The 24,882-nt window shown below is 41.6% G+C and overlaps 1 protein-coding gene across 1 annotated transcript in view; it reads right to left on the bottom strand.

Annotated features, from left to right (window-relative positions):
• The window catches only part of nr5a2 (nuclear receptor subfamily 5, group A, member 2), a 62,301-nt gene that overhangs the window by 6,823 nt on the left and 30,596 nt on the right, over nucleotides 1–24,882 (bottom strand). The window contains exons 5-6 of the mRNA XM_026346099.1: nucleotides 19,843–19,962; nucleotides 15,791–15,938 (exon numbers count right to left, since the gene is read on the bottom strand). Coding sequence (XP_026201884.1) covers nucleotides 15,791–15,938; nucleotides 19,843–19,962 — 268 coding nt within the window. The remainder of the gene's footprint in view (nucleotides 1–15,790; nucleotides 15,939–19,842; nucleotides 19,963–24,882) is intronic.

Below are 24,882 nucleotides of genomic sequence, written 5' to 3'. Positions count from 1 at the left end.
CGTAAGTGAAAGACAAACCGGTCACTTCCTGTATGTGCGGGAATTAAGGCCTCGCCCCTTCCTATAGGGACTTTCACAGGCATTTATATGGGCCTATCAAAGCTGAAGCTTTACTAGGTAAGAGCGAGTTCAACCCGTGTCCTTTTTATTGCACCCTTCGGGATTGTTATCAAGTCAACACTGTCAACACTGTCTGCTGCTACTTCACTCATTATTAATCTGCCTCACAGCTTGGCTCCAATCAGAGACATGGGTGTAGAAAGGAGAGAACTCAATAACCTTTGACTCGGAGGACTAAGGACTACAATAAGCAACATGTAGAGTTACGTATTCAACGAGGGAACGTGTCCGTGTTTGTGTATGTGTGTGTGGTGTTAAAACAGGGCAACAAGGGCAATCAAAGCAAATAAGGTTCATGGGGCAAGGGGCAGTGGCCGTATGGTTAATGGTTTGACTTCAGTTGGCTGTTAAGTGAATAATGGTACAATGTCAAAATACATATGTTAAGCTTTGTATTGGAGAAAAGCAACTTGTTCCCATTTTTTACCCCTTATTTTACCCTCACACCACCAGAAAATACACAAACACAAACTCACCTGAGCTCCCATCAATATTCCACTGACAGCTTTTCACATGGAAGTGTGTTTTTTCTTCCTCTACAGGAGGCTGTGCTTCCCCATTAGAGTATTACAGTCTGCATCTATCTACTTGCCAGCAAACATCTTCCCCTGCTCCCTAGAGCTCTCAGCTTCCTTGTTTTCCTCCAAGTCCCATTTGGGGAATTCTCTTTCTCCAATACGATACCTCTGTTTTAAGCTGAGTGAGAAAGTAAAAAAATGCTTCTTAACATTTAATAGGAGTCTTTGAGACATGATACACTAAAGACTAACAGGATAACTAGCATCATAACTATCCTATCACAGGATACCACAGGAGCATCTTTAAACACAATAGAGTTTATGTGTTGTCAGCTTTATCAGCTGAAATTTGACCTGTAAAAATAAAATAAAGAAGCACTGCATCACAGGGCTGATATAGGAATATATCCAAGATCCCCATGTTTGTCCAACTATGTCAAAAGGCAAAACTGTTTATTTGAAGTAGCTTAAAAACCTACTGACACAGAAGCAGGCAGGATGTGATAATAGTGGAATTGTTTATATGTGCAACACCAGTAGAAAGTCAAAAATAGTTTTAATCTTGGTTACTTGTTCCCCTGGACAATGACAATGACTGTGCAGTGAGGATGCTTGTTGGATTGTCAATTTCAGAAAGTTACACAAAATGGATATACACAACCCCCCTGGGAAAATGTCGGAGCGTAGCGGTTTCAGAGGCTGTTAAACCATCTGACATGCACTTTGGTTGGAGCATACTGATGCCCTTAGGCTATGAATATGGTGGGATTAGGTTAGGTTAGGGTTAACACTGAAATACCTCAGTCTAGGTGAAAAGAATTGATTTAGGGGTTACATGTAATATTAGCAAACCTTGTGTACTTTGATTAATGCCTTTCCACTATGTCTTTTAATTTTAAACAGTATACCCTTGGGTGCACCTGTTCGTGCCTATTTCTTCTGCATCAGATGGAGTGAAAGGAAATCAGCAAATATCCTTTACGCTCATTTCTTTCTTTGTTCATTTAGCAATGGGCTTATTAAGCCTCAAGCAGTGACGCTTCATCTTGAAAAGTGACCCTTTATTTCACCAGCATACAGGTAACATACTGTAGCTACATGCCCTCAAGCTAACGTGGAGCCTGATGTCCAGAGGCCAAGTATCCTCTGTGCTAACAATGCATTATAACAATTGTCTCGCTGTTCCTGGAAACAGGCCACCAATAGGACGAGCTATTGTCAGTGTGTCAGAATAAAGCATGAAGGCTCAATTTGTCCGCCGCCTCATCAGACCCTCCCTTCAGCCACTCAAGGGACTCAATGCCATGCGGCTATGAAAGAGAATTAAGCAGGTACAGCCCAGTTGGGGATATATTAAGTCAAATATAAACCTTTGCCGACAACATTGCCATTGTTGTTAAGCTAAACAGGTAGCGGCTGGTTCAGTCCTGTTGCCCAAGGACGGATCGGTGGGCTCAGTGGGCCGATGGAGAGAGGTCGAGAGATATTGAGAGGAAGGGAAAAGTGCCTTAGGTCTGATAAAATAAACAAGAGAAAAGGTGCTCCGAGCAGGAATGAGACAAACTTCTCTCATTGCCTATGCTGACTCGAAGGTGCTTGGGATTTATCCTAAGGTGATAGAGAAAACAAATTTACATCCTGTATCAGTCGGACCTTTCTGTGGTATGATGGGCTTTGAGGGCTTATAACAGATGGGCACCACCACAGAGGTTAATGTCAGTGACAATGAGGATTTACATTATAGTTCAGACATTTCATGAGACATTATTTGTGGTTCCTGTTGATTGGTCAAAACCAGGAATTCAGATTTAAACTTGGAGATTGAGTTCTTGACTAAATGATTAATCAGTTAGTTGAAAATTAAAACTTTTGCTTTTCAAATATTTCAGTGTTTTTTTTTTTTTGTTTGTTTTTTTTGCATAAAATATTTTTGTCAACTGGCCCCCTTTCCTGTTTCTTGTTTCTGACAAGCTGTGAACTCTTTGGGATAAAAATCATATTGTCTCAGCATTATGAAAATTCATTTGCCAGAGGGATGCTGAGAGACTTGAATCAGCAATGAACCTAGTGCTTAGCCCTTTGTGGTCCCTCTAGTCCTCCACCTTCCTCTTCGAATTTCCCCCTTCTTTAGCCTCACTGGAGTCGGAACCGATTGCCTCTCATTGAGCTGACCTCAGACGGTCCCTGCTGGGCCCTCAATAGAGCAGCTCCCACTTATGCAGTTACAGGCAGCTAATAACGCTAGCACTTGACTGACAGACTCAAATCTAATGGACAGTGATCCACATGAAAAGTCAGCATTTGGTGTTATCTAAGAAATTACTTATGGAGTAGTGAAAGAATAATCAGTAGGTCTGTACCTGTGACCTTTCCGGCTTTTCTAGTCTTTAACTCTAACTTTGAAAGTGTCTGCAACAGCAGAAGCAGGTGCACCATCGTGTGTGTGTGTGTGTGTGTGTGTGTGTGTGTGTGTGTGTGTTGCTGTCTCTGTTTGTATCAGTGCATGCGTGTGAACCTCGTTTACATTCAGTGCACTTTTGTACCCCTTGGCTAATTACACACAGGGTTTGTTTGCTAGTGGAGGGAGGGCATGGAGAGTGGAGGGGCATGTCAACCTTTCTTGTTTATGATAAAGTGACAGAAAATCATTGGGGGGGTCAAGTACCCCCCCTCAATCCTCCACCACCCTGAAAACTCCTGCAGCAGTACAGAAGGTGCCCGGTGTGGGAAGCCTCCCCTTTAATGAGACCATTAAAGGCCCCGTCTCCCTGTCAATAGATTTCTCTCATTCTTTCTCTGACAAATTTGAATTAATAATTCAACGGCAAGCGCCTGGGGATGTATATTTTCAGTATGAAGGACAGTTAATCCATAGCGTCATTTTTCCTCTCCTCTCTTTCCCTTCTCCTTCCCCTCTCCCCCACCCTCTTGTTTTACATCTACCCCACTCGCTCTCGTCTCTTTTGCTCAGTTTTCATTTGATGATGGAAACCAGCAAGTAGAGTGCTGACTAAAGAAAGTCTGTGTTTTCTACAACTTCTTTGTTCTCTGCGTGATTTTCATCACCAGTCATGTCACATGACAATTGGAGTCAACCTAAGTGCTAATTGGGGTTTAATTTATTCAAAAGTATTGGGTGGTGTTGGCCATTCATTCCTTCCCCATGGGTGTTAATGTAAGATGACATGTTTGCCTCTCAATGTCAGACTTGATTTAGAGAACTGGGGTTTTCTAGATGTTTTTACTCGGCTAAATGTTAGAACTTTCAAATGCACAATGCAAGAAAATGAGAGGAAATGAATAATTTCGTGGATAAGCCACAAAAATGCTTGCTTAATAAAAGGATATTGTGGACTTTCTGTGGTTGTGGAGTGTGTTTGTGTTTGGCAGCCACAGCTGTTCTGGGTTTTCACCAGTTTCAGTGATAGAAAACAAAGTAGGCCTTGTAAAGCGTGGGCTCTTGTGTTGTCCCATTACTCATTTAACACAGTTTTAACTGATAAAATGTTTTTAACAGCGCACAAAATATAATCTGTCTAAATAGTTTGGGGAAGTTGCATGTCTTTGAAATCAACAGTGTACTAGTATAATCAATGTTAAACAAGCAGCTCATCTTTAAGCTGTCTGCTTATTTTATATTCTTGATTTGTTTGTTCGTTTCTTGGCATAAACAGAACCGACATCTCGGGATTTATAAACTAGTTATAATATTGACGACCTGTTTATTCTCCTAATAGACATTCTTTGCAAAGTGCTGTTCTGCTTCATTTTAAACTTGCTGCATTGTTTATCTCAGACAGAGAGAAGCCTCTCATCTTTGAACATTAAAAGTATTTTAAGGGTTACAGTGTAATGCCGGCAGTAGCTATGGACATTAAATACAAATGTATGCACTGAGGCCGCTTGGAGAGGGAGTTGGAATGACAAATTGCAGGCAGTGACCATTACATATCATTTTCTGGTAATATGTATGTGGTGTGCACTGTAGATTTGTGAGTGTGAAGAGAAGATAGGTTGATTAATTATCTCTTGTGTTTCGACATGTGTTGGCTTCCTGACTCTTGTTTCTAACATTTGCTAGGAGAGCGAAATGTTTCCATTGCACTACAATGTAGTTTCTGCTTCTTGTTCTGAATGCAATGCAAAGAATAGCTATGGTTAACGTGTGTGTCTGTGTGTGTGTATGTGTGTGTATCTCTGGGTGAAAGACTGTGGACTCACAGGGCTTTGTTGCCTAAAATATCCTCCAGGACAAGAACGAAGAGACAAGAAAGGAGCTGTGATGGTTCAGGAGTGGAGGTGTAGGGTCACAGGATGGGTGGTGGCTCAGTAAAGAGAGAGAGAGTGAGAGGCGCAAGGAACAGCGAGCCAGGCCACCTGTTGGATCATCTGTGCTTTGAAACGTTCAATCTCTGTCTCTGGTTACGTACACACACATGCCACAGTACACACACCACCTTAAAGCTCTGCTGTTCTCTGGCCTGCTAGAAGTATCTTGTGACCGCATTGTCTAAAGACATACACACACACGCTAAAGAGTAAAGGGATGAGGCTGTTTAATCTTATAGCAGCCACCTGACGACCATATAGCTTACCACCGCCATAGTTTAAACACATGCCACTACACTGTACACGTTCACACAGGAACACAATGGCTGACAATCCACATGCCAGGCAGTGCTGCGATGCCAGTGAGCTCCATTTGTGATATCAGGGGGTACGTGAATGTAAAGAATTATTTTTACTCCTACTGTAATCGTCAGTGGTTTTTCATGCGGGGTCTTAAACTAGGCTTACACGAGTCAAGTCAGTTATGAAATCCATGACAAATGAAGACACTTACTCGTACGTACACATACTCGGACTGTATGTCCCAGGACTTTTTTTTCAAACTTGAAACTACAACGTGATCATTTTAATTAGTAATATCAAAACGGGCAAATAAAAAGATTAATTACTTTTATCTTACTCAGCCATCACAACTCCACAGTTCATTCCACACCTATGTTGTTTTCTGACACTTTGCATATAGTAATGATTGTCTAATGATTAACACTAATGACACATCACAAGCCATAGCTGCCATAAATGTCTTAAAAGTCATAAAGATTTGTCTCGATGAGTGATGGCATTAATACCGAGGCTCCTGCTGATACATAGATTGAAAGAGTGAAGGGCTGCTATTCACATTTACAACTTTACAAATGATTGACAAAGTGGGTGTGTAAAGCTGTGGGTTCATCGGATCCCATTTTGACCCATGATCCACTGGATAAAAGACTGAGGGGCCACAACACCACCCTTTGGCCTAGATACTGTGGTGTGTCTGTGTTAACACAAGTGTATATGCATAAGTACCTGACATAGTAAACTGTAGTACATGCAAGTGTTTTGTTTGTATGTGTCAGGGGCAGAAAAACAAAGAAAAGGCAACCAAGACAGGCTGACAGCTGTGTAGAACAGGGCTGCGCAGGCGCTTGTGTAATTTCTGGGTTTGTTTGTAATGTTTACAGTATGTAAGGTAAAGGCAGGCAGTCTGATCAATAAGTTCTGTGACTGGCAGTACTTCTTTCCCTGATGTCGTGCAGTGAAACAAACCACACGGAGCCTTTTTCTTTTCATAGCAGGGCTGAAAATCTACAGTTTGTGAGCAAAGTATTAACATATTTTTGAGCATAAGATTGAATTCGCAGTTTGTGTTTCTAATCATCCTTATTGAATTTGAATGAATACACATATATTTACATATATATGTACCTCATATACTGGTACGATACTATGACTAAACTCAGCTGTGATATTAGGGAAGTTATCTAGATGATGAGGAAAGGCACCAGATGATCTCCAGTAAACAAATCATTCAAATGAAGAGTGGGAGTTTCAGCCGCCCTCCACTGTATGCACAATTTGTTCTCTGAGCCCGCTTTCCTCGACTAATGTGAACCTGTTCTCCATAGGGCCCCGGATAGCCCAGGCCTGTCCTCCCTACCCCAAACAGACATCCCACAGCCTTTAATTGGAGAGGAGTAGCTACCTAGCTAGCACAGCACTGGGACTCAAGCTGGAGCCACTGAGAATGCATTAGCATTAGCATTGCAGCAGACCAACCTGTACATAATGATAACCTCAAGCTCTGGCCACTGGGAGCAGCCGCAGTTCGCACGCACGCACGCACACACACATGTGCGCACACTCCCTGCCCCGTCTTCCCCTGTACACGCAGTCATGTAAACAAGCAAGTGTAATGCAGCCCCAATGGTGGGCTTCTCGACTATCGGAGGAGGAGGGGGCGAAAATCAGTTGCTGCCGTTCGGCTGAAAAGTGTGTGTAATGAACTTGAGTTCCATTGATCGGGACTGAGAGTACAGAACCGGGGGCTGTTTGTCCCAGAAGAGCTGCCATACCGCTGCTCGGTAGCCCCTCATAAATGTTTGAGAGGCCTCAGCCACTCTAGATCCATGCTACCTGGGTTTAGATTCTCTGTTACAACACACAAACACATCCAGGTTGATGCTGGTGATGGATGGATGGTGGGTTGGTGGTTGAGGGGATCGATCGTTAGTTTAGCTTAATGCCATTTAGTTAGGGTACTGTGTGTGTGTGTGTGTGTGTGTCTGTTTTTTTACTGGACATTCAAAGTATGTTTATGGTGATGTTTAAAGAGATTTGAGAAAACCGCAGATGTTTGACACTTGGAAAAAAAACCAAGTGCAAATTCTCTTCAGCATGAGAATTTAAGATTAAAACTTCCCTGCTTGTCTCATTTTTAAGTCTCTGTCCGGGCGCAAAGGCTGAATTTTACAAGCATGTGCTAATTTGTTTGGCGAGCTATACCTTCCTATGCTGTACTCCTAGGCTCTACGGCCCTCAACTCACCCTGAAAGGCCCCATATGCCGTACACATGATTGATATTACTGCAGATATCACTTAGAAAACACCTGACGTGCTGGGTAGACTATACGCGGCTCTTTTCGACTGCTAAGTATGGGAGGTCCTCTGTGTTATGCAGCCGGTAATAAAAGTTGAGCATTGATTTTCTGTAGCAGCTTGTAACTGTTAATGTTGAGACATCAATAGCCAAAGCAAAGCACTGGTGCCTTAATAGGAGACAGAGAACGTGGAGGGCACGAGCTGAGGCTGACTCTAAATCACAGAATCTATCCCTGCCGATCGATACGACAGTAACTGCAAGTGTCCCTCTGCTTTCCTAATGTTTTATAATAAACTGACAGCCTGTAATAAGGCCAAGGGAGAGGGAGAATAAGAAGGAAGGAGGGGTGAGAGATGGAGGGCAACAGTTTCTCCATTGCTTGCCCGCCTTAAATCACCCCACAGGGGAGTGAAGAGAGGAGCAGAGGAGGAGGTAGAAGGGAGGAAACGTTTTTTTTTTTTTCCTTTATAAAAAATAAAAAAAAACTTTCAGAGGAGCATTTGTCTAGTTGTGCTCACTGCTGGGGTAGTTAGTGAGTGTATTGATGGAGGGGAGCAGAAGTTTAGGGGATATGACCTGTATTGCTTTAGCTGGCGGAGTGAGTTAAAGCGTATTAAATCCTGTTGCCACCATGTAGCCGTCACCATATTCAGGCAGAAGTGAGTGGCCAGGCTGCACGTGTTATGACTCTTACTGGGTGTGGACAGTGTTGAAATTCACAGAGAGATTTCGACTCTTGCGACACCACTGGTTGATGGGGAGAGAATTTGCTGTTGCTGTATCGCTGCTGCAGGGGCGCTCTGGCGTGATAACGTTGCATGCCTTAGAGTTATTATACTTTACAGTGCAACAATTAAAATGTATTAGTTTTGAAAATCACCCATCCCACATTTGATCCATAAGAAATTATGTGCATCGTTTGAAACATCTAGACAATTCAATGTTTTAGTGGAATAGAGTATGCTTTCACATTTCAGGTCTTACAGGAGTATATAATCTTCAGAACTTTGTGAAAGGTGTGTGCTAAGACCTAAAAAGAACAGTAGACAGGCGTTGAGTTGTAAATTGGAAAGAAAATTTGGAAATAATCTGGGAAAAGGCCATCAGGAAACTGTAAGTTTCTCGGGCAATAAAGGGAGGCTCAGGTCAGGGGTTAAAGGCAGTGATCCTCCATATCCCTGCCACCACTACAATTCACTGCAACTGTTGCTTAATGACACCAGTCTGCGGTATTGCCAGGTAATAGTGGTGGGCTGGAGACCTGGAGCTTTTATTGCTTGATAAAGTCTGAAAGCCTTTTAGGCAGCCTCATTACATGGAATTCCCTACAAAGTGGCGGACGGCGTGAAGCGCTCACTGCTCGCCATGTTAGATTTCTTAGGCTAAAATTGACGGAAAATAGGCGCAAATATTAGGTTCATTGCTTTAGGGCACACTCATACTGTAGCCACTCCTGACGAAATGAAAGAAAATGTAAGAAAAGTCGGGATACTCGTGATTAGCCGGGTTTGGCTCAGTTGGGGACAAACTTCAAGCAACTTTTTTTTTTCCTGTGTGTTTTCTATGTGGATGATGATGGTTCAATACTTGTCAATCAGCACGTGTTTGCTGAGCACTTCACTATGCTACTAAACAGAGTGATAACAAAAAAAACACTACAGTGTCTATGTAATATTTCCATACATAAATTGCACTTTGTGAACCTTTTACATACATTTATAGCCTCAGTCCCACTGTAATCACCACCACTACTACTGCATTTTCCATTACAGCTGTCATAGCGCCAATCCAGTCACTGAATCTATAATTTGTGGCATACGCAACAATCCATCACGCATAGGGCCGGCATGTCTGTACACACACACACACACACACACACACACACACACACACAAACACACACTACAGAGCATGATTTGTACTATATATCACACACATATGTCATAAGGCATCTGGATCTTTTCACATTAACTTTTAGTGTATAAGGAATCACATCCAAATTGTAATACTCCACATGTGACAATGCATACTGTACAAGGGTACGAGAGTATTTTAACAATAACTGGTGACATAGGAACCAGATGTCTTAACACAACATGTGTTACCTTGTGGGTACCTGAAAATGAATTCTCACAATACAATGTGGGGTGACAGCAGATTAGTTACTTATATATTTAAAAAATCAAATGTACTTTGGAAGTATGTTGGGAGACGTAGGGACAGGTTTTTTTTGTTTACACCTGCGATTTCTACTATTTATTTGAAGTATCGTTTACCATACTTTATTTGGGTATTGGTCAGGTTAACATGTCAGGTACACATGATGACTCCATTATGTTGACTTACAGCCCAGCAGAAAACTTGGCACCCACACACATCAAGCAGTCCAAAAACGTTCCTATTATATTGCTTTTAATTAAGATGTAAGGGGTTGCGCTGGTTCTAGACTCCATTGTTTGGCCTCTACATCAGTCTCAGTTGGTAAAAATATTGAACAGTCGCCGCCTCCTGATGTTAATCAATTCCTGACCGAATTCAAAATTATTCGCTTCATTTCAGGAAATGAATATTTGCCAGGCTTTATGTGAAGAGAGGAGAGTTAGTGTGCATGAATTAGCTAGCTCCCCCTGCTCGCTGGTCAGGGATCAGGGCATTGATCGCGAGCCGCCTCAGCCGTTGCTTAATTAGGACGTACCTGTCTGGGAATTCTGTGGAGTTGTTTTTTTTCTCTCATTGTGTGGAGAAATAAATACAGTATGATAGAGAGATAGACGGCGTGATAATACTTGTCTTTTTTCATCAAGGTTAACCACGTTTGCTGTGTTTGTGTTGTCAGCAGATTGGCGTCTGACCTCGCAATGCACAAAACAGAAAAAGACTGCCTTCACTACGTGGTGCGCTAAACATACTAATGAGCAAGACATCCTTACATATGGGGCAGCCCTCCCTCAGCGTTTAGGTAGACATAATACCTGTTACCCCAAAATGTGCACTAAAATTAGGCTGCGTCAAGAGAGGAGATAGAAGAGATAGAGAAACTCAGGATGCAACAGCAGAGACAGAAACAGCATAAAAGGAAAGAACATATTTGACATTTAAGCTTTAACTTTAATCTTAAAAGATGAAGGAGGAAAAAAAAAAGACAGAACTTGTTTCAGAATCAGCCCAGGAGTCAGATGGAGACATGTAGCTTACAAACTATGAGAAAAACTGTCAAGGTCTCACTTATTGATATTTTAAGACATATAAATTGTACAAAATATAATACAAATTCAAATTCAAAACACAAGATTGGAACCTGCTATAAAAACTGTCTATAATACAGATGTAGATTTTATCATTGCCTGACTGCTATGTTCATCTTTCCATCATCATGACCCTTATGGGCCCTCAATAGAGGAACTGATCCAGCCTTTATTTCACCTTCCTACTAAGAAGGAGAAAGAGGCGTGTTAAAGCAATAAAGAGGAATGGAAAGAAAGTCAACATGTTTTTATGACGTGATTTAATTTTATATAATGGAATTGAGTTTTATTTTAGATAATAAATAATAAGAGCAGAAAAACAGATTAACCCAACTTCAAATGACTAAGTGTAACTCTATGAGTTAAGACATTTTAGGTAGGAGAGTGGTGAAAAAAACAGAGAGGGGTTAGGAAAAGAGACGGATAGTGGCTCAAATGTGGGTGAAGATAAATGAGGAGAGATAGAGGAGGATGGGAGGATGCAGCGGTGATAGAGTGAGGTGTGCAAAGATAGATGTGGAAAAAAAAGGGCACAGCAATGAGAGCAGAGACAATGCAGAGGGCTGGATGGATAGTGAGGGAAGGAGGGGGTCGTAGGAATGAATGTGTGGGTGTCTCTTCGAGCTCAGAGCCTGACTAATCACTTGACAGACAGGTAATGTGGTGCTGAGGCAGCTCTTGAATCACAGGCTGTCTTGGGTTCTTATGAACAGACATCACTACTTTTTCTGATTCCTGACCTGGAGTCAAACGAATCATGATCATGTTTGGATGACTACTTTTGTTGCATTAATTACATAGATTCCATTATTCAATTTATATTGCGAAAACTGAGTTAGTCTATTCCTAAATGAACTAGTGTGGGAATCGGTTAATTGTTTACTGGTATATGCAGATTAAATAAACAAATGCAATGTTATAGCTCAGCATTTCAGTGCGGCTTTGGGCATGTACTTTATATTTAAAGCAGAACAAAGGGAAGCTTGGCTTTGACTCTGATTTTAGTAAAAATAGTAAAATAGTAAATGGAACTACCAATGTGACTAATTTTCAATTTCAACGCACCTTTACACTGTATAGCACAAATCAAACACAAGCGAAAAGTGTTCTGTTTTTTCATCTCTTCACTTGCTCCAATGCGAGGGCATTATTTAGTACTATGTCCACAAATCTGCTCTCCCCGCTGGGAACATTTACCACACTGCACTGGTCTGGCAGCTACTCTGGTACTTCTCTCAGTAGACAAGGACTGGCAGGGCCTGTCTCACCCAATTATACCTGATGGGGCCTGACCTGCCGCACTATAGGTTAAATAGTTTCTGGCTGAACACTGTCTGACCCCTGTCACTGCGGCTGCTTTGCCAATATGGGAATTGTCTGCTTGCAGGAATGCATAAAGCACACATCTGTGCAACTTTAAGTTAAAACTGAGTTTGTTCTCGATTGTGGTTTAAGCAAGGTTCAAAGTGCACAGAATCACTATCTCACAGTCTCCTTGTCTCTTAAACAAATAGTGTTTTCTCCTCAACTTTATACCTGGGAGCTGACACTTCTTAGCAAATCTACTCGTGGCAGTTCCCCAAAAATCATTCTTTTCACCTTTCTCAGCCTGAACTTGAACTAGTCACCCATTACTTACCTCTGCTGCTATCATCTGGTCACATATACAACAACCTGTCAGTCTTTCTATTAGACCTTTAAGCCTTTTAAAGAAAATCAAATACCTATTAACATAGATCTGACACCAGACAACTACTAGTAATCCTTCACTGAACTCTAACCCACGCAGCCCTCACTTTCTCTGGGATGTTTTGTGTGTTTCTTGCTCAATGCCCAACACACACAATCATTTCTCAAGTCCTACAAACACTTAAGAGATCAATGCTCTCAGAGTGATAATCTCCTTCTTGATAAAGGGTGAGAGAAGAGGAAAGCTTTCACTTAAGGCAAGGAAAGAGTGATGGTGGACAGAGAGAGGGATATAAAGAGAGGAAGAAAGGGAGAAAATAAAGTAAAGATATATATATAAAAAAGTCTAACCCTGAGAACAAACACACACATTGATCAGGACAAGTGTCTCCTCTCCACTGGAGTGACATCTATATATCCCTGTCTTTATCGACAACTGACTTAACTAAGAGCTCTTCTGGCAGAAATTAGGTGACTGATTGTCCATCCACAGATGAAAGGAGCGGGAAAAGTACAGAGAAAATCAAGACACAAACAGAATGATAGGGAAGGAAAAAGAAGCAGGGAGACGGATATCATTTTTGCAGTCGTAGTAATCCCTCACACGACTCACATACTGTAGAATACCAGTAGATATAGTCAAGTCAATTCAATTCAATGTTGTTTGTATAGTGCCATATCACAACAGAAGTCATCTCAAGGCAGGTTTAAAACCTTACTAAGTCATAATAGTGGCTGAATAGCGTAGCGGTAACATCACTGTCCTCCATGTGGGCCACCGGGGGTTGGTATCCTACCTGTAGCCTACCTGCAGGTTGGGGCCTTAGGCAACACCTCCTTATACATACTCTGCCTTTGTGTTGTATCTTGTATCTCACTTGACTTTGTCGCTGTGGTTAAAATACTAAAGTAGTTTAGTAGTTTCCCTTATTAAAGCATAATGAACAGACAGCTGAGCTCATTGGCCGCTGATAGAGATTAAATAATACTAACAGAGAGGTTGAGACTGATGTTTTAGTTGTGCAGTGAGTGCTGAGCTACTTTCATGCCTCATTTCACTACAGCTCTTATTAATTGGCTGTGCTCGTAGGGTCCAGGCAGCTGTTTAACATACACACAGATGCATGAACACGCACCTGCTTTCCCACTGCTATGCACATTATGCACATTCCCTCAGGTAAATGCATGGATCTCAGGCTTCTCACAGCCAGTCACACACACACACACACACACACATATCTCTGTTCGACTGTGTGTGATATTAATCACATCATTTCTAAATCTTCTGCCTTCATGTACCTCGAGCAGCTCCCAGTCCCTCACTTTCCCCCCCACCAACACCACCTTAGCCAACACTGATCCCCTCAGCCAGTTCTACGGCATCTGTTTCGGGCTTCTTTTGCAGGAGGCCTGGGCAACACCGGAGAACAGCACTGCCGGGGGCGATACACATCCCTCAGGTGAGCCTTTCATTATGGATGATGTGTCTGCCAAATTATTTAGACCCTGAGTCCCAGCACTTCCTCCTATAACAAAACCCCCACACAAACAAGTGCAATCAGGCACGCAGACTTACACACTCCTAAGCCCCTCTGCTATTCAGTCTGTCTTCCCCTTTTTCTTTGCTGTACCACAAACACCACCAACACAAACATTAATCCTGCCTGATCACTTGTGTGTGTGCATGTATGTGTGTTTGTGTGCTTTTGCCGAGCTGTTCATTATTCACTCTGTCTTTGTTTAGATGAGGTAAAGAAGTAAAAATCTGATCCTAGTAGATTACAGGTGAATAGAGGGATGGATGGCTGAAAAATCACAATATGTATGCCACTCTTGCTCTCAGTGCCGTAGACGACAGAGGTTGAGTGAAGTTACCTTGACATTGTTGGCTTCAGTAATGTAAGATGTTAAAATAGGTTTGGCTGAGTGTGTGTGAGAGAGTGTGTGGATCCCTCAGAGGCCATTTGTTGCAGGCTTGTTAGGAAAAAGACAGAGATGGCAGTCTCCTGGCAATGTCTGACCTCGACTTAGAGAGTGGAGAGCAGCTTTGGGATCTGAACGTGCGCGCACACACACAAACACACACATTCACTCATTGTTACTTTCTCTTACTCCCTTAACTAATTTGGCTACTTATCCCTCCACGTCCATCCCTTCCCAAACCTGATGCTCCCTCTCACCCTTGAGCCTCAACTGTCTCCCACCTTTCAATCCCAAATGCTTTGAGGGACCAGCCTCCCACCAATTACCACTCTTTCCCACTTCATCATCCTATCTCCTCCTTCTCATCCTTTCCTTCCTCCCTTTTCCCCTCGTCAGATGATCTCTACCCCCTCAATTCCCTCCTTACCCATAAAAGCTCAATCTGGGAGGAAAAAAAAACACTTTGAACCAAAAAAATCACTCCCATTACCTTTTAACTCCCCACCTTCACCTCTGTGAAGGTACCATTTTCAGTCGTACTGTACCTGATCCCACATCGCAAAGTGTTGTATCTAATATTTCTGATCTAAGAATGAATGTTTATTCTACTATCAAAAAGTGTAAATTGTCAATATAAATTAGACATTCTCAATTAATATTGATGAACGCCACCCCTCAACAGCAGCTTCTGAACATCACAGTGAAACAATATGAAGAAGGATTGACTCAGTGGTTTGCTGCGGGCACTGGCAAAGTAACAGCCTACGTATGAGACGACTAACAGTTAGACAGCAGACCTATTTATGGTGACTCTAAACTTACTGCACATGTATTTAAAGTTTTACTGCATAAAAGGAAACTTAAATGGCAGAGTTGTGTGTAAGATTTTGCCTCAACTTCTTCTTCAGAGAATTGTATCTCTCCCCTACTTCTCTCCCTTACTTTCTCTTTTGTGACCTCCTGACTTATAGTGCGTTACTTCCTCCCCTCCCATCTCTCCTCATCCCTTCTTTTACTAGTACCAGGACACATTTTTGCCTCCCTTCTTTCTTTATTCTTACATCAGTCCTCCTATTATCTCTCCATCATCTGTATCACTTTGATCCTTATCCTCTACTCTTACCTCAAGAGCAGGGACTTTTTAGGGGAGGTAGGAATAATGGCCAAGCAACCACAAAAAGGGAACAAGTTAGGTTAATCAAAAGGCAGGTAAACCTCCTGATCTCCTAAAATGGTTCCTGGGACCTTGGAGAATCTTATTTAGATCTTTGGAAACTTGCTAAAGGCAAGAAACACCAGAAAATACTCTTTCCTGCTATAACACTCCCTCAAACATTCAAACTTCAGGGCTTCAGAGACTCACCCAGGCTGAACAGGACCAGAAACTTAAGGCAGACGAACTCCCGTTGGTCCAGCTGCAGAGAACGTAGTTTGGCCACAAGCTCCTGGGCGTGGCTCAACAGGTTGTTGAGGGTAGCTCCTGCCTGTGAAGCAATCACGGCATAGTCCACCTGGAATAAGCAGACAGACAAGGATGTAAGAAGATGCTTACTGGTAAAGTCAGTCTGTTTGGAGAAGCACAAGCTTAGCTGGCCTGTGGCAAAAATACCCTCGGAGTACAGCCTATGCATTATGCCATTTCATTGAATCATGAATGTTGCATTTGGTGTTCAGATGTCTGCCAGTTAAGTTGGTTTTAGATGTTTCACCCCCACCCCCCTTCACTTGATTGAAGTGTGTCTAACTGTTCATATTTGTGTGCATCTCTCCCCATTCAGAGTTAATTCAGCCAGTGAGAATGTATCTAAAATCCCCAATGCACAAAAATAACTGTATCCTGAACACATCACCTCGTCTAACCAACAGTGGTAAAAAGCTTTGTTTTATTAGAGACAGTGACAGATCCGTAAGAACAGCATCTGCAGGCTGTAGTTTTTTTTGTAGGTTCTTTTGTCAGTTAAATAACACAAAATAATCCAACTGAGATCTGATAAAAAGCAACATCCATAATCACTGTTCTTTCTGTTAATTATGAATCTTAAAACCCAAACTGTCATAGTCTTTCAGCCTTAATGAAGTACCTATTTGAACCCAAACTGCAATGTTTTTTTAACAGAGTAGTTTTTGTACCTAAAGCTAACTAAGCACTGTTTCAGAAGATGCTCTGATGATGATGATGATGATGATGACGATGATCAGGGTTTGGACAAATGACCTGTACATTTGTTTAGGTTGGAAGACTTGTTGGTCCAAACACACACACAATACTTTTTCAGGTGCACTTCATATCTGCAGCTGCAGCACATTTGTCTGGGAGGCAAGTCCTTACCTGCCACTCACAGTAAGCAGGACCATATTAAATTTTTATATTTATTGACAATTCATTACCATAATTGACTGTGCGAGGGTTTCCTGGGGAAGGTAGATGTTGGCGTGTGCAGTTCCTTAAAGCTCGCGGAGGAAGAGGGTCCCTGGGAGCTCCCATTAGCAATTAAAAACAGCCTCCATTTGCAATTTATTTATTGTGTATCATTCATATTTCTGAAGACGGGAACAGTCAAAGTCAAGAAAATGTTAATAATGCACCATGTTTTTTATTTCTTCTGCAGCATCTTATCTCCACTTTACTCCCTTTCTTTCTTTTTTGTTCTACTACGCTACTCAACCTAGCTCCCAATTCATCCTTAACTCCTTTGCCCCTCTCTCTTTCCTTCTTTCTACCTTCGAGACGGAAAGAGTTATGACTTGGTGAAAAGCACACACTGCCCCCCTTCTGAGATGTCAATCAATTTACATAAAAACAACTGTGCATGAAATAACTTCATTGAAGGATTGGACTGTTGATGGCAATGCCTTGGGTTATTGCCTTCTAGCCTTAAGTAAAAAGAGAGAAGAAAAAAAAACACTGTAATGTCACTATAGCAGACTTAGCACTAACCCTGGTGACCTGCGTATCAATCAATACTACTTTATTATCCTTCCTAGAGAGACGTAGAGTAAATATATGAATAAACCTTCAAATCTTAACCCATCATGAATATGATGAACTATCTTAACTGACTATTAAAGATGAATATGGAAGGTGAGATTGGTTTATTACGTACAGGGCTTTGATGTGGGGGGGATCCGCACCTCGTTTGGAAGCACAGAAATGTGCGACTGCTGGAGAAATGTGTGCTTTTGCATTTCTTCATCATTTGAATTTCATGTCCACCAGGAGCGTTGTGCTATCAAAATATCAGGGTTTTCATCCCAAAAACTGGTTGCCGAGCTGCAAGGCCTTGCTTAATCATTCAACAGTTCGGTCCACGCATTGTCATTTCATGTTTGCGCATATTTTGACAAGTTCCATTTTGCATTTTGATCCTATGACAGAATAAAGAAAAAGCCTCGATTCTTCCACCCAAAACTATAAAAAAACACTCATGGCCATATCTGACTGGGTTTGGTGACATCATGCAGCAACACAAAAAAATGAAAGACAGAACATGTAAAATAGAAAGGGATTAACAATGCAAGTAATGTAAGGATAAGAGAACAACTAAGACAGAAATGACATGCTCTCACACTAAATCTGCTGGATTTCTTTTCAAGGGTCCGTTTGTGTGCAGCAGATGACTGATGAGAGCATCATCTGCCCATGTGAGAACATTTCAGTGCAAACTTTTTCAGCTTCTTTATGCTACAAGGGGCCTGATCTGCCTCACTTGCACTTGCACTGAACTCACTGAGCAGGTCATATAGACCAATATAATAAGCACGTTGTAATGCACAATGCAATATGCTGGTCCAAAAAATTCATTATACAGTATGATTTGTTATATATGCCTTTACAGCATTTGCTTTGGGCGAAACTGCAACTATTGTCTAAATATCCCCGGTGTTACTGCTGTGCTGTCACCCCTGGCCAGGCAGAAAATAATAGGAGATAATGAACTGACTGTTTCGGTACCCCTCTGTCTCTCTATCTCTCTCTCACCCCCCTCAGTACACACACACACAGACACACACACACACACCAGCTGTTCATTAACCAGTGTATGCAAACGAAACCACCTGCACCTCCCCTGACAGGAGCCCTCCTCCTCCTCCTGAACGCTGTGGTCTCTTCGAACTGTCTTTTTCGCCTGTGCCTCCTCATCCCCTCGCTGATCCCGCACTTCTTCTTTCTCTCTTTTTGCACTTGCATCCTTTTTTTCTTTCCTTGCCCTCTGTGTTTGTTCTTCCTTGTGTGATGTCACTCCTTGCTCATTTGCTTCTGTCCCATTTGGTTGTGCCCTTATTAAACCTCCATCTCTCCTCTCATTCTCCTTTAACTTCAACATTATCCCTCCTCCTCATCTTTTTCCCCATTCTTTCCTCTCACTCGGCCCTCAGACTGCATCTCTCCTTCTTCACTTCTCTTATCCCCTCTTCTTTGCCACTTTCTTCCATTATTGCTCCAACTCTCTAACACCTGTTACACCCGAAACCTCATTCTGTCTTTGGGTCTTACTTCTTTTTGTTCTTTTGTCTCATCACCCTTTTATCATGTCCCTAATTCTAAATCACATTAATCTTTTTCTCTTTAACAAAGTTAATATTTGATCAATAGCCTTGTTAAAGCCTTGTAGACAATACTCCTAAATGGTACTTCTAGCCAGTAGGAGAAATTCTGCTTTCTTGCCACAGACAGTAGCAGCACTTTTTCACTGAAAATCTACACTTGACCTTGTCTTCAGTGAGGTGAAACATCAAGTACTAACCTGTATACAATGCTCTTCCTTTGCACTATTTTTCATATCAACACCTTTTGTTGTAAAATATTTTCTGGAAGAGCAACACCCACTCAATAGTTTCTCATCTCACTGAGAGACATGTCACTGATCAGAGGCATAATCATGATGTGCAGTATCATGATCGTTGTCATGTCTCCTTTTGAGGTGAGGTTTTTTTCTGTATCTATGTATCTACATGACATTATAAGAGTCAATGAATACTGAAGGAGTCTTTGCTGGCTGCACTGGGTTTGTGTGTTTACTGTTTGACATTTGTGTGTTGTGTGTGCAGCAATTGGATGTGTTAAGGATGCCACAGGCATTAGCACCCATCAACTTCCTCACACTCAGCCAAATTTTGTATCTGCCCACCCACTTAATATGCTGCAGCCTCCGTAACTGAGTGCTTTACTTATTCACTATTGGAGTCTGTGCAAAAAGTGCAAAATTGATTATTTTGGTGGCATTAGTTTGAATCTATGAGCATAAGTTATTTTTAATGATGCTGCGACTCCTGTGTGACTGTGTGATCAATGCGGCTTTAAAAGAAATGCTAAAATATTAAGAGTCCCCTGAGGAGCAGCAGCTGATTTTTGATGGAAAAAAAGAAAGGAAGGATGTAGCTAGAGGTTTCCAGGATGGACTTTCAACAACTCACCTGCTGGCCAGTGACTAATAGGATGGAGCCCTCCTTGGCGTGGACCACCTGCCGGAAGACGTGGTCAAGGATGAGGAGTTCACTCCAGCAGTTCTGCAGCAGCTTCATCTGGTCATCCACCTGGTTAGAAATAAACACATCAGTTCAGTTGTAATCATCACTGCAGATTGCGTGTCTTTCACTGTGCCCTTTCATCGTGGGGCAGAGCTCCTGTTTTCTGTTTGCCAATATATGTGGGCTTCTGAGTGACATTGTTGTGTGCACAGGCAGGGGAGTGGCTGAATGCTTATGATAGGTAGAAACTGTTTAATGTCCTTAATAATAAAAAAAAGGCTCAATGTATATAAGTCACAGCTGATTGGCATCTAATCTGGTGAAACCACTTGATTTTAGTAACATATCTGATAGTACTTCACTGGAACTGTCGAGTTTCCACAAAGTAATAATCACAATAATCATACATGTTTTTCTTTTTGCTTGCTTTCAGTTTTACATTTAAACAATATGGTTAGGTATTGTGTTATATGCATTAATTGAAGTGTTATAAGTCTTCATTCTTCACTGCAGAATAGTGTCCCACCCTCAAAACACAAGGTTCAAGCACTGTGTCAGTCTGAGCAGCTCGGAATATCACAGACAGCTTTTTGCAAGGTAAGCTCACTCACAGGTCAATCGCTATTGATCAGTTGCTCTCCACAGGCATTATTTTTTTTCAACCTTAAAGCTCAAAAGTCCCTTGTACACACTTTAAAGTGTTCTCATGTGAACCTTTCCACACTTGGTTAAGCACTTTGCTACGTGTCTGATTTAACAATGTTGTCAGGTTTATCTGTTTGCCCATTGCCAGCAGTTTCTGAGTGATTCCACAGATGATAATGATTAAGTAGTTATTTTTTTTATCTCCTGAATGCCAGCTGCTGACTCCCAGGGAACTGCCAGGTGAGCCTGGGAAGCAGACACAGGTGAAACACTAGGTTTGTGTACCAAAACAACCCCCTCCATTGTAACGGCTAATATCTTCCCATGCCTGACTGTGTTAATCATTACTCAAGTAGCCACACGGAGACAAAAAAGGCCACATTGAAAGAGAAGGAATGAGGAAAATGTAAGACGGGTTCGGTCTTTTCCTCCCCCCCCCTCTTTTTCTGTCAACAAACATTGTGCTCTTTGTCGTATCTTTGGGAATAATGTGTCTTTCTGGACACACCGCAGTTTTGTGGCGATGAGAATTACTTTGTTGCTTTAAATCTGTGAGAACCGTCTGTGATACTCATCGCCAATGTCAACCACAACTTGCAGGGTGAAGAATGTGGATCGATGCGGGATCGTTATAACTTTGCGACACGGGCAGGTACAACGGCAACACTGTTGAAAGTGTTTTCTTTTTGTGCTGTCGGACGATTTGTGTACAGGAATCCATTTGCTGAAATCTGCAGTGACCTTAGATTCTAATTTGATGTCAACAACTGTAGCTGTGCCAAGAAATGGCACTTTATTACCTTGTACGAGACTGTCTGCAGCCCAGCCTGAAGACTATTGCTTGTTGATTAGGATTGTTTTGACTGGTGATTGGACACTGGTGTCAAACAGTGTATGCTTACCTTTCTGACAGTCATAACAATATTCATGCCATAACATTGACTGCTGGAAGACATGAACACTTGGACTGACTGCAGCTGTCTTTTGTCTCAGCTGCAGTTTGGTAACTGTATTTGTTGTAATGCGGGCAAGTATTTTGTTTTATATTGTATAAAAAGCCTGTGTATGCCCTACGCATATAGCACTATCAGTAATTAGTTTTACTTCCTTATTGTTCCGAATTTTTTCTTGTTTATCTTCTGGTGTTATAATAACCAGTGAAGAAGTATAAGCAGTAATAAAACAGTAATACATATATATTCATTTGTTTTTGTAGTCATTCATAGAGAAGGAAAAGATTTGGATGAAGTATAGTAGTAGTAGTAGGTTTAGTAACTAATCTAAGTCTTGCAGTTTTCTCTTATGAGTGAAAAAGAGCCACATTTTGACAGTATCATTGACTCTTTTTGTCTCCCTCTCCTGCTTCCTATACTTTTTTTTTTTTTTTTGCTCTACACTGGAGGCGTCTTAAGCACAAGACGAAAGCAAAATTCAAATGCCTTCATTAAAACTGTCAAGGAAGGCAAAGAAGGCTGTCAAAGGAGGGCGTTCTCTATACCGTCCCCCAATCTGCTTCTCTTCGCCTCTCCGTCTAAGGACCAAGTTTGTGTGTACGCGTGTGCGTAGATGGATGGGTACATGTAAGGCCCAGGCTCTTCAAAGGACCCCCCCTCTATGTCAGTGGTGTCGGGGTCCTCATCAAAGGACTGTCCTCACTCTGCCTGCCTGGAAGCTCTTCACTGACAAGAGGCCTGCATTATCAAAGGGGGCCAGCTCAGAGGGGATGAAGGCGGAGATAGCATAGATGAGCGCAGGGGACACTTGCCTGGAAAAGGGGACTGGTGACAGACAGACAGATGTGAGGGTGGGCCAGAGGTTGGGGTACAGTTTTCTGACCTTTTAAGTGACAGCGACAGGAGCTGTTTCCCTGACAAGCTCTTCCTTTGCTCTGTCAAATGAGCAAAAGCCATGGCACTTGATCATACAAGATCTGCTGCCTGCTCACTCACATAATATGAACTTTGTTACTGTCTGATGGTTCGTCCTGTGTTTTCAGATCTTGAATGCTATCTCAGTGCAGAGAAAATATAGTCAATAAAACACTGACTGACTGGCAACGGCAGATTACAGTTGTTCGGTTTGATTTAGTCAGAATATGACACTACAAAGTTCAAATAAGCAGTTTGCAGAACTCTGCAGGAGCAATAAAAATGGTGATTTATTTACTTGTTTAATTCTTATCTTACAACACCGTCACGGACAATTAAGATAACACTGCTAGTTGCTAAATCACCATTTCAAGCAATGTTGACTCACTAGCAGTTGTCTATATATAGCAGTTTGTTCTCACAAAGGGAAATAATTCTGGTCAACAACAATAACAATATGAAAACACTTTAAAGCTCATGAGGGGACATTATAAAAACTTAAATAAAATTTAAAATAATTAAATATTCCTTATTACAATGTATGATTGATGGGAAAACCATTGCAGCTGAATAATTTTGAGACCTCATGCATTGGTGCTGCCAAACTAGAGGTCTTGTCACAATTGTTAGAAAACACAGTTTTCCATTTGGAGTCACAGTGTACAGTACAGTACCAACTTATCTATAATTTAATAATATTATAACTATACAGTATTAATTAAAGGAAGAATAGAGCAACATGAAAATATAGTGCTACACCTTCACTTTATTTGGAGAATCCCAAGTTTCCACTTGTCCTTGGATGGAGCAAATCTCAACACAAGAATATAATTTCTAATTTTCGTACTCATGTTAAAAACACACTCCCCAGAATATGGTTCAAACTGGCATCAAAGTCCACATTTAAGGCTACTTTTCAAGGTGTGATCTATTCAATATTTTAATATCATCACCAGTGTTTGGTTAAAAAAAAAAAAGAAGAAGTGAAAGTCCAAGCAGAAACCTCTACTTGAAGCAGCCAGCAATGAAAAATACATATTCTCCAAGAAACCAATTTAACACCTTTATGATCGTTCAGGCGAGTGGGATCAATGCCCGGATCAATCGCTTAGCCCATAGCTTTTGTTCAAAACCACTGGCTGAGATTAATGGGATTTTCCAGAGAGAGAGAGAGAGGTAGAAAAAGAAAGAGAGGGGGAATGAAAGTGCCAAACGGGGAATGAGAAAATGAGAAAAGACTTGGGGGAAATTGAGAAAATAAAACATAGTGATTAAGCGCAGATATTCCCTTCATTTCTGGGCAAATGTAAATTAATTGGAAATGGAGCATTCAGATGCTCTCTGACAAAAGTGATGTTTATTCATAGCCCCCTGCTAAGAGTAGAGCAATTACCGTGGTGTGTTGAGTCAAAACAGGCCAATGTAGTAGAATCTTTTCCCCCCTTTCTTGTGGCCGGGTTTTGGTCTAGTGCCACGAGCATTGTTAAGCTTCGTATGCTACGGCAGGCTTTAACGAGAGTACACAGCTGGATCTGATTTTAATAAGTAGTTCCATTTTTGATGTGGCCTAATGAACAGATTAATGGAATCTCCTTCTGTGGAGGCTTAATGAATGGAGAGAATGTGTGTGTGTGTGTGTGTGTGTGTGTGTCAACGCAGGGGGGAGAACACACACACACACACACACACACACACACACACACATACATACACACATAGAGAAACAGACTATGAGTTTATCTACCTCAAACAACATGTACATAAACAATAGCTGTGCTTCTATCTTTCCGTTTCTCTCTGTTGGACAAGAATCAATGCTGTCTCCGAGTACTACAGGTGAGGTTTGAAGCTGACATCAATGCTTGTGCGTCTCTAGCAGCCATCCTTTGGTGCAGTCCTGTCTTGGCATCTGTTCGCCTTGAGCCAAACAGGCCTTGTATTCACCTGGGAACAGGCATTAATTCACCTAGAACAGGGCCTGTTGTTCGCAGAGTATTGCAAACACTTAATTATGTCGTGCCTGAATATACTGTAGCTCATTTCCAGGATGGTTTGCTAATTTAATTGAAAGAGTCGCAGTGTGGGGTTCCATCGCCAACAACAGAATTGTGCTCAAATAATTGTTCATCAGTGTCTCACAAATGATGCAGTGGTTACATATTTTCTCCGTGGAAACACATTTTATTAACCTGCGTCCAAATATTACAAATTTATTTTTTTACTATTTTTTACCTAAGACCAAATTAACAGGAAGGTCAGTTTAAAAAAACAATCATTAATCATGCTCAGTGTCTTGATTTAGGTCAAATGAAACAGCAAATGCCTCCTGAATGCTTTACGTCAGTCATAACTTTCAAAAGCCACAAATAGAGTTGCATCCATTACGAAAAAATAAAAAAAAATCTGAGTGAGTGACAAAATCCCAAGGATGTTCCAGCTACGTGATCTGGTGGGTGGAGAGCGGTGGGCTTCC

The sequence above is a fragment of the Anabas testudineus genome, chromosome 4 (assembly GCF_900324465.2).
Source record: "Anabas testudineus chromosome 4, fAnaTes1.2, whole genome shotgun sequence".
In the NCBI taxonomy this organism is placed as follows: Eukaryota; Metazoa; Chordata; class Actinopteri; order Anabantiformes; family Anabantidae; genus Anabas; species Anabas testudineus.
This window is presented reverse-complemented; position numbering and strand designations above follow the sequence as displayed.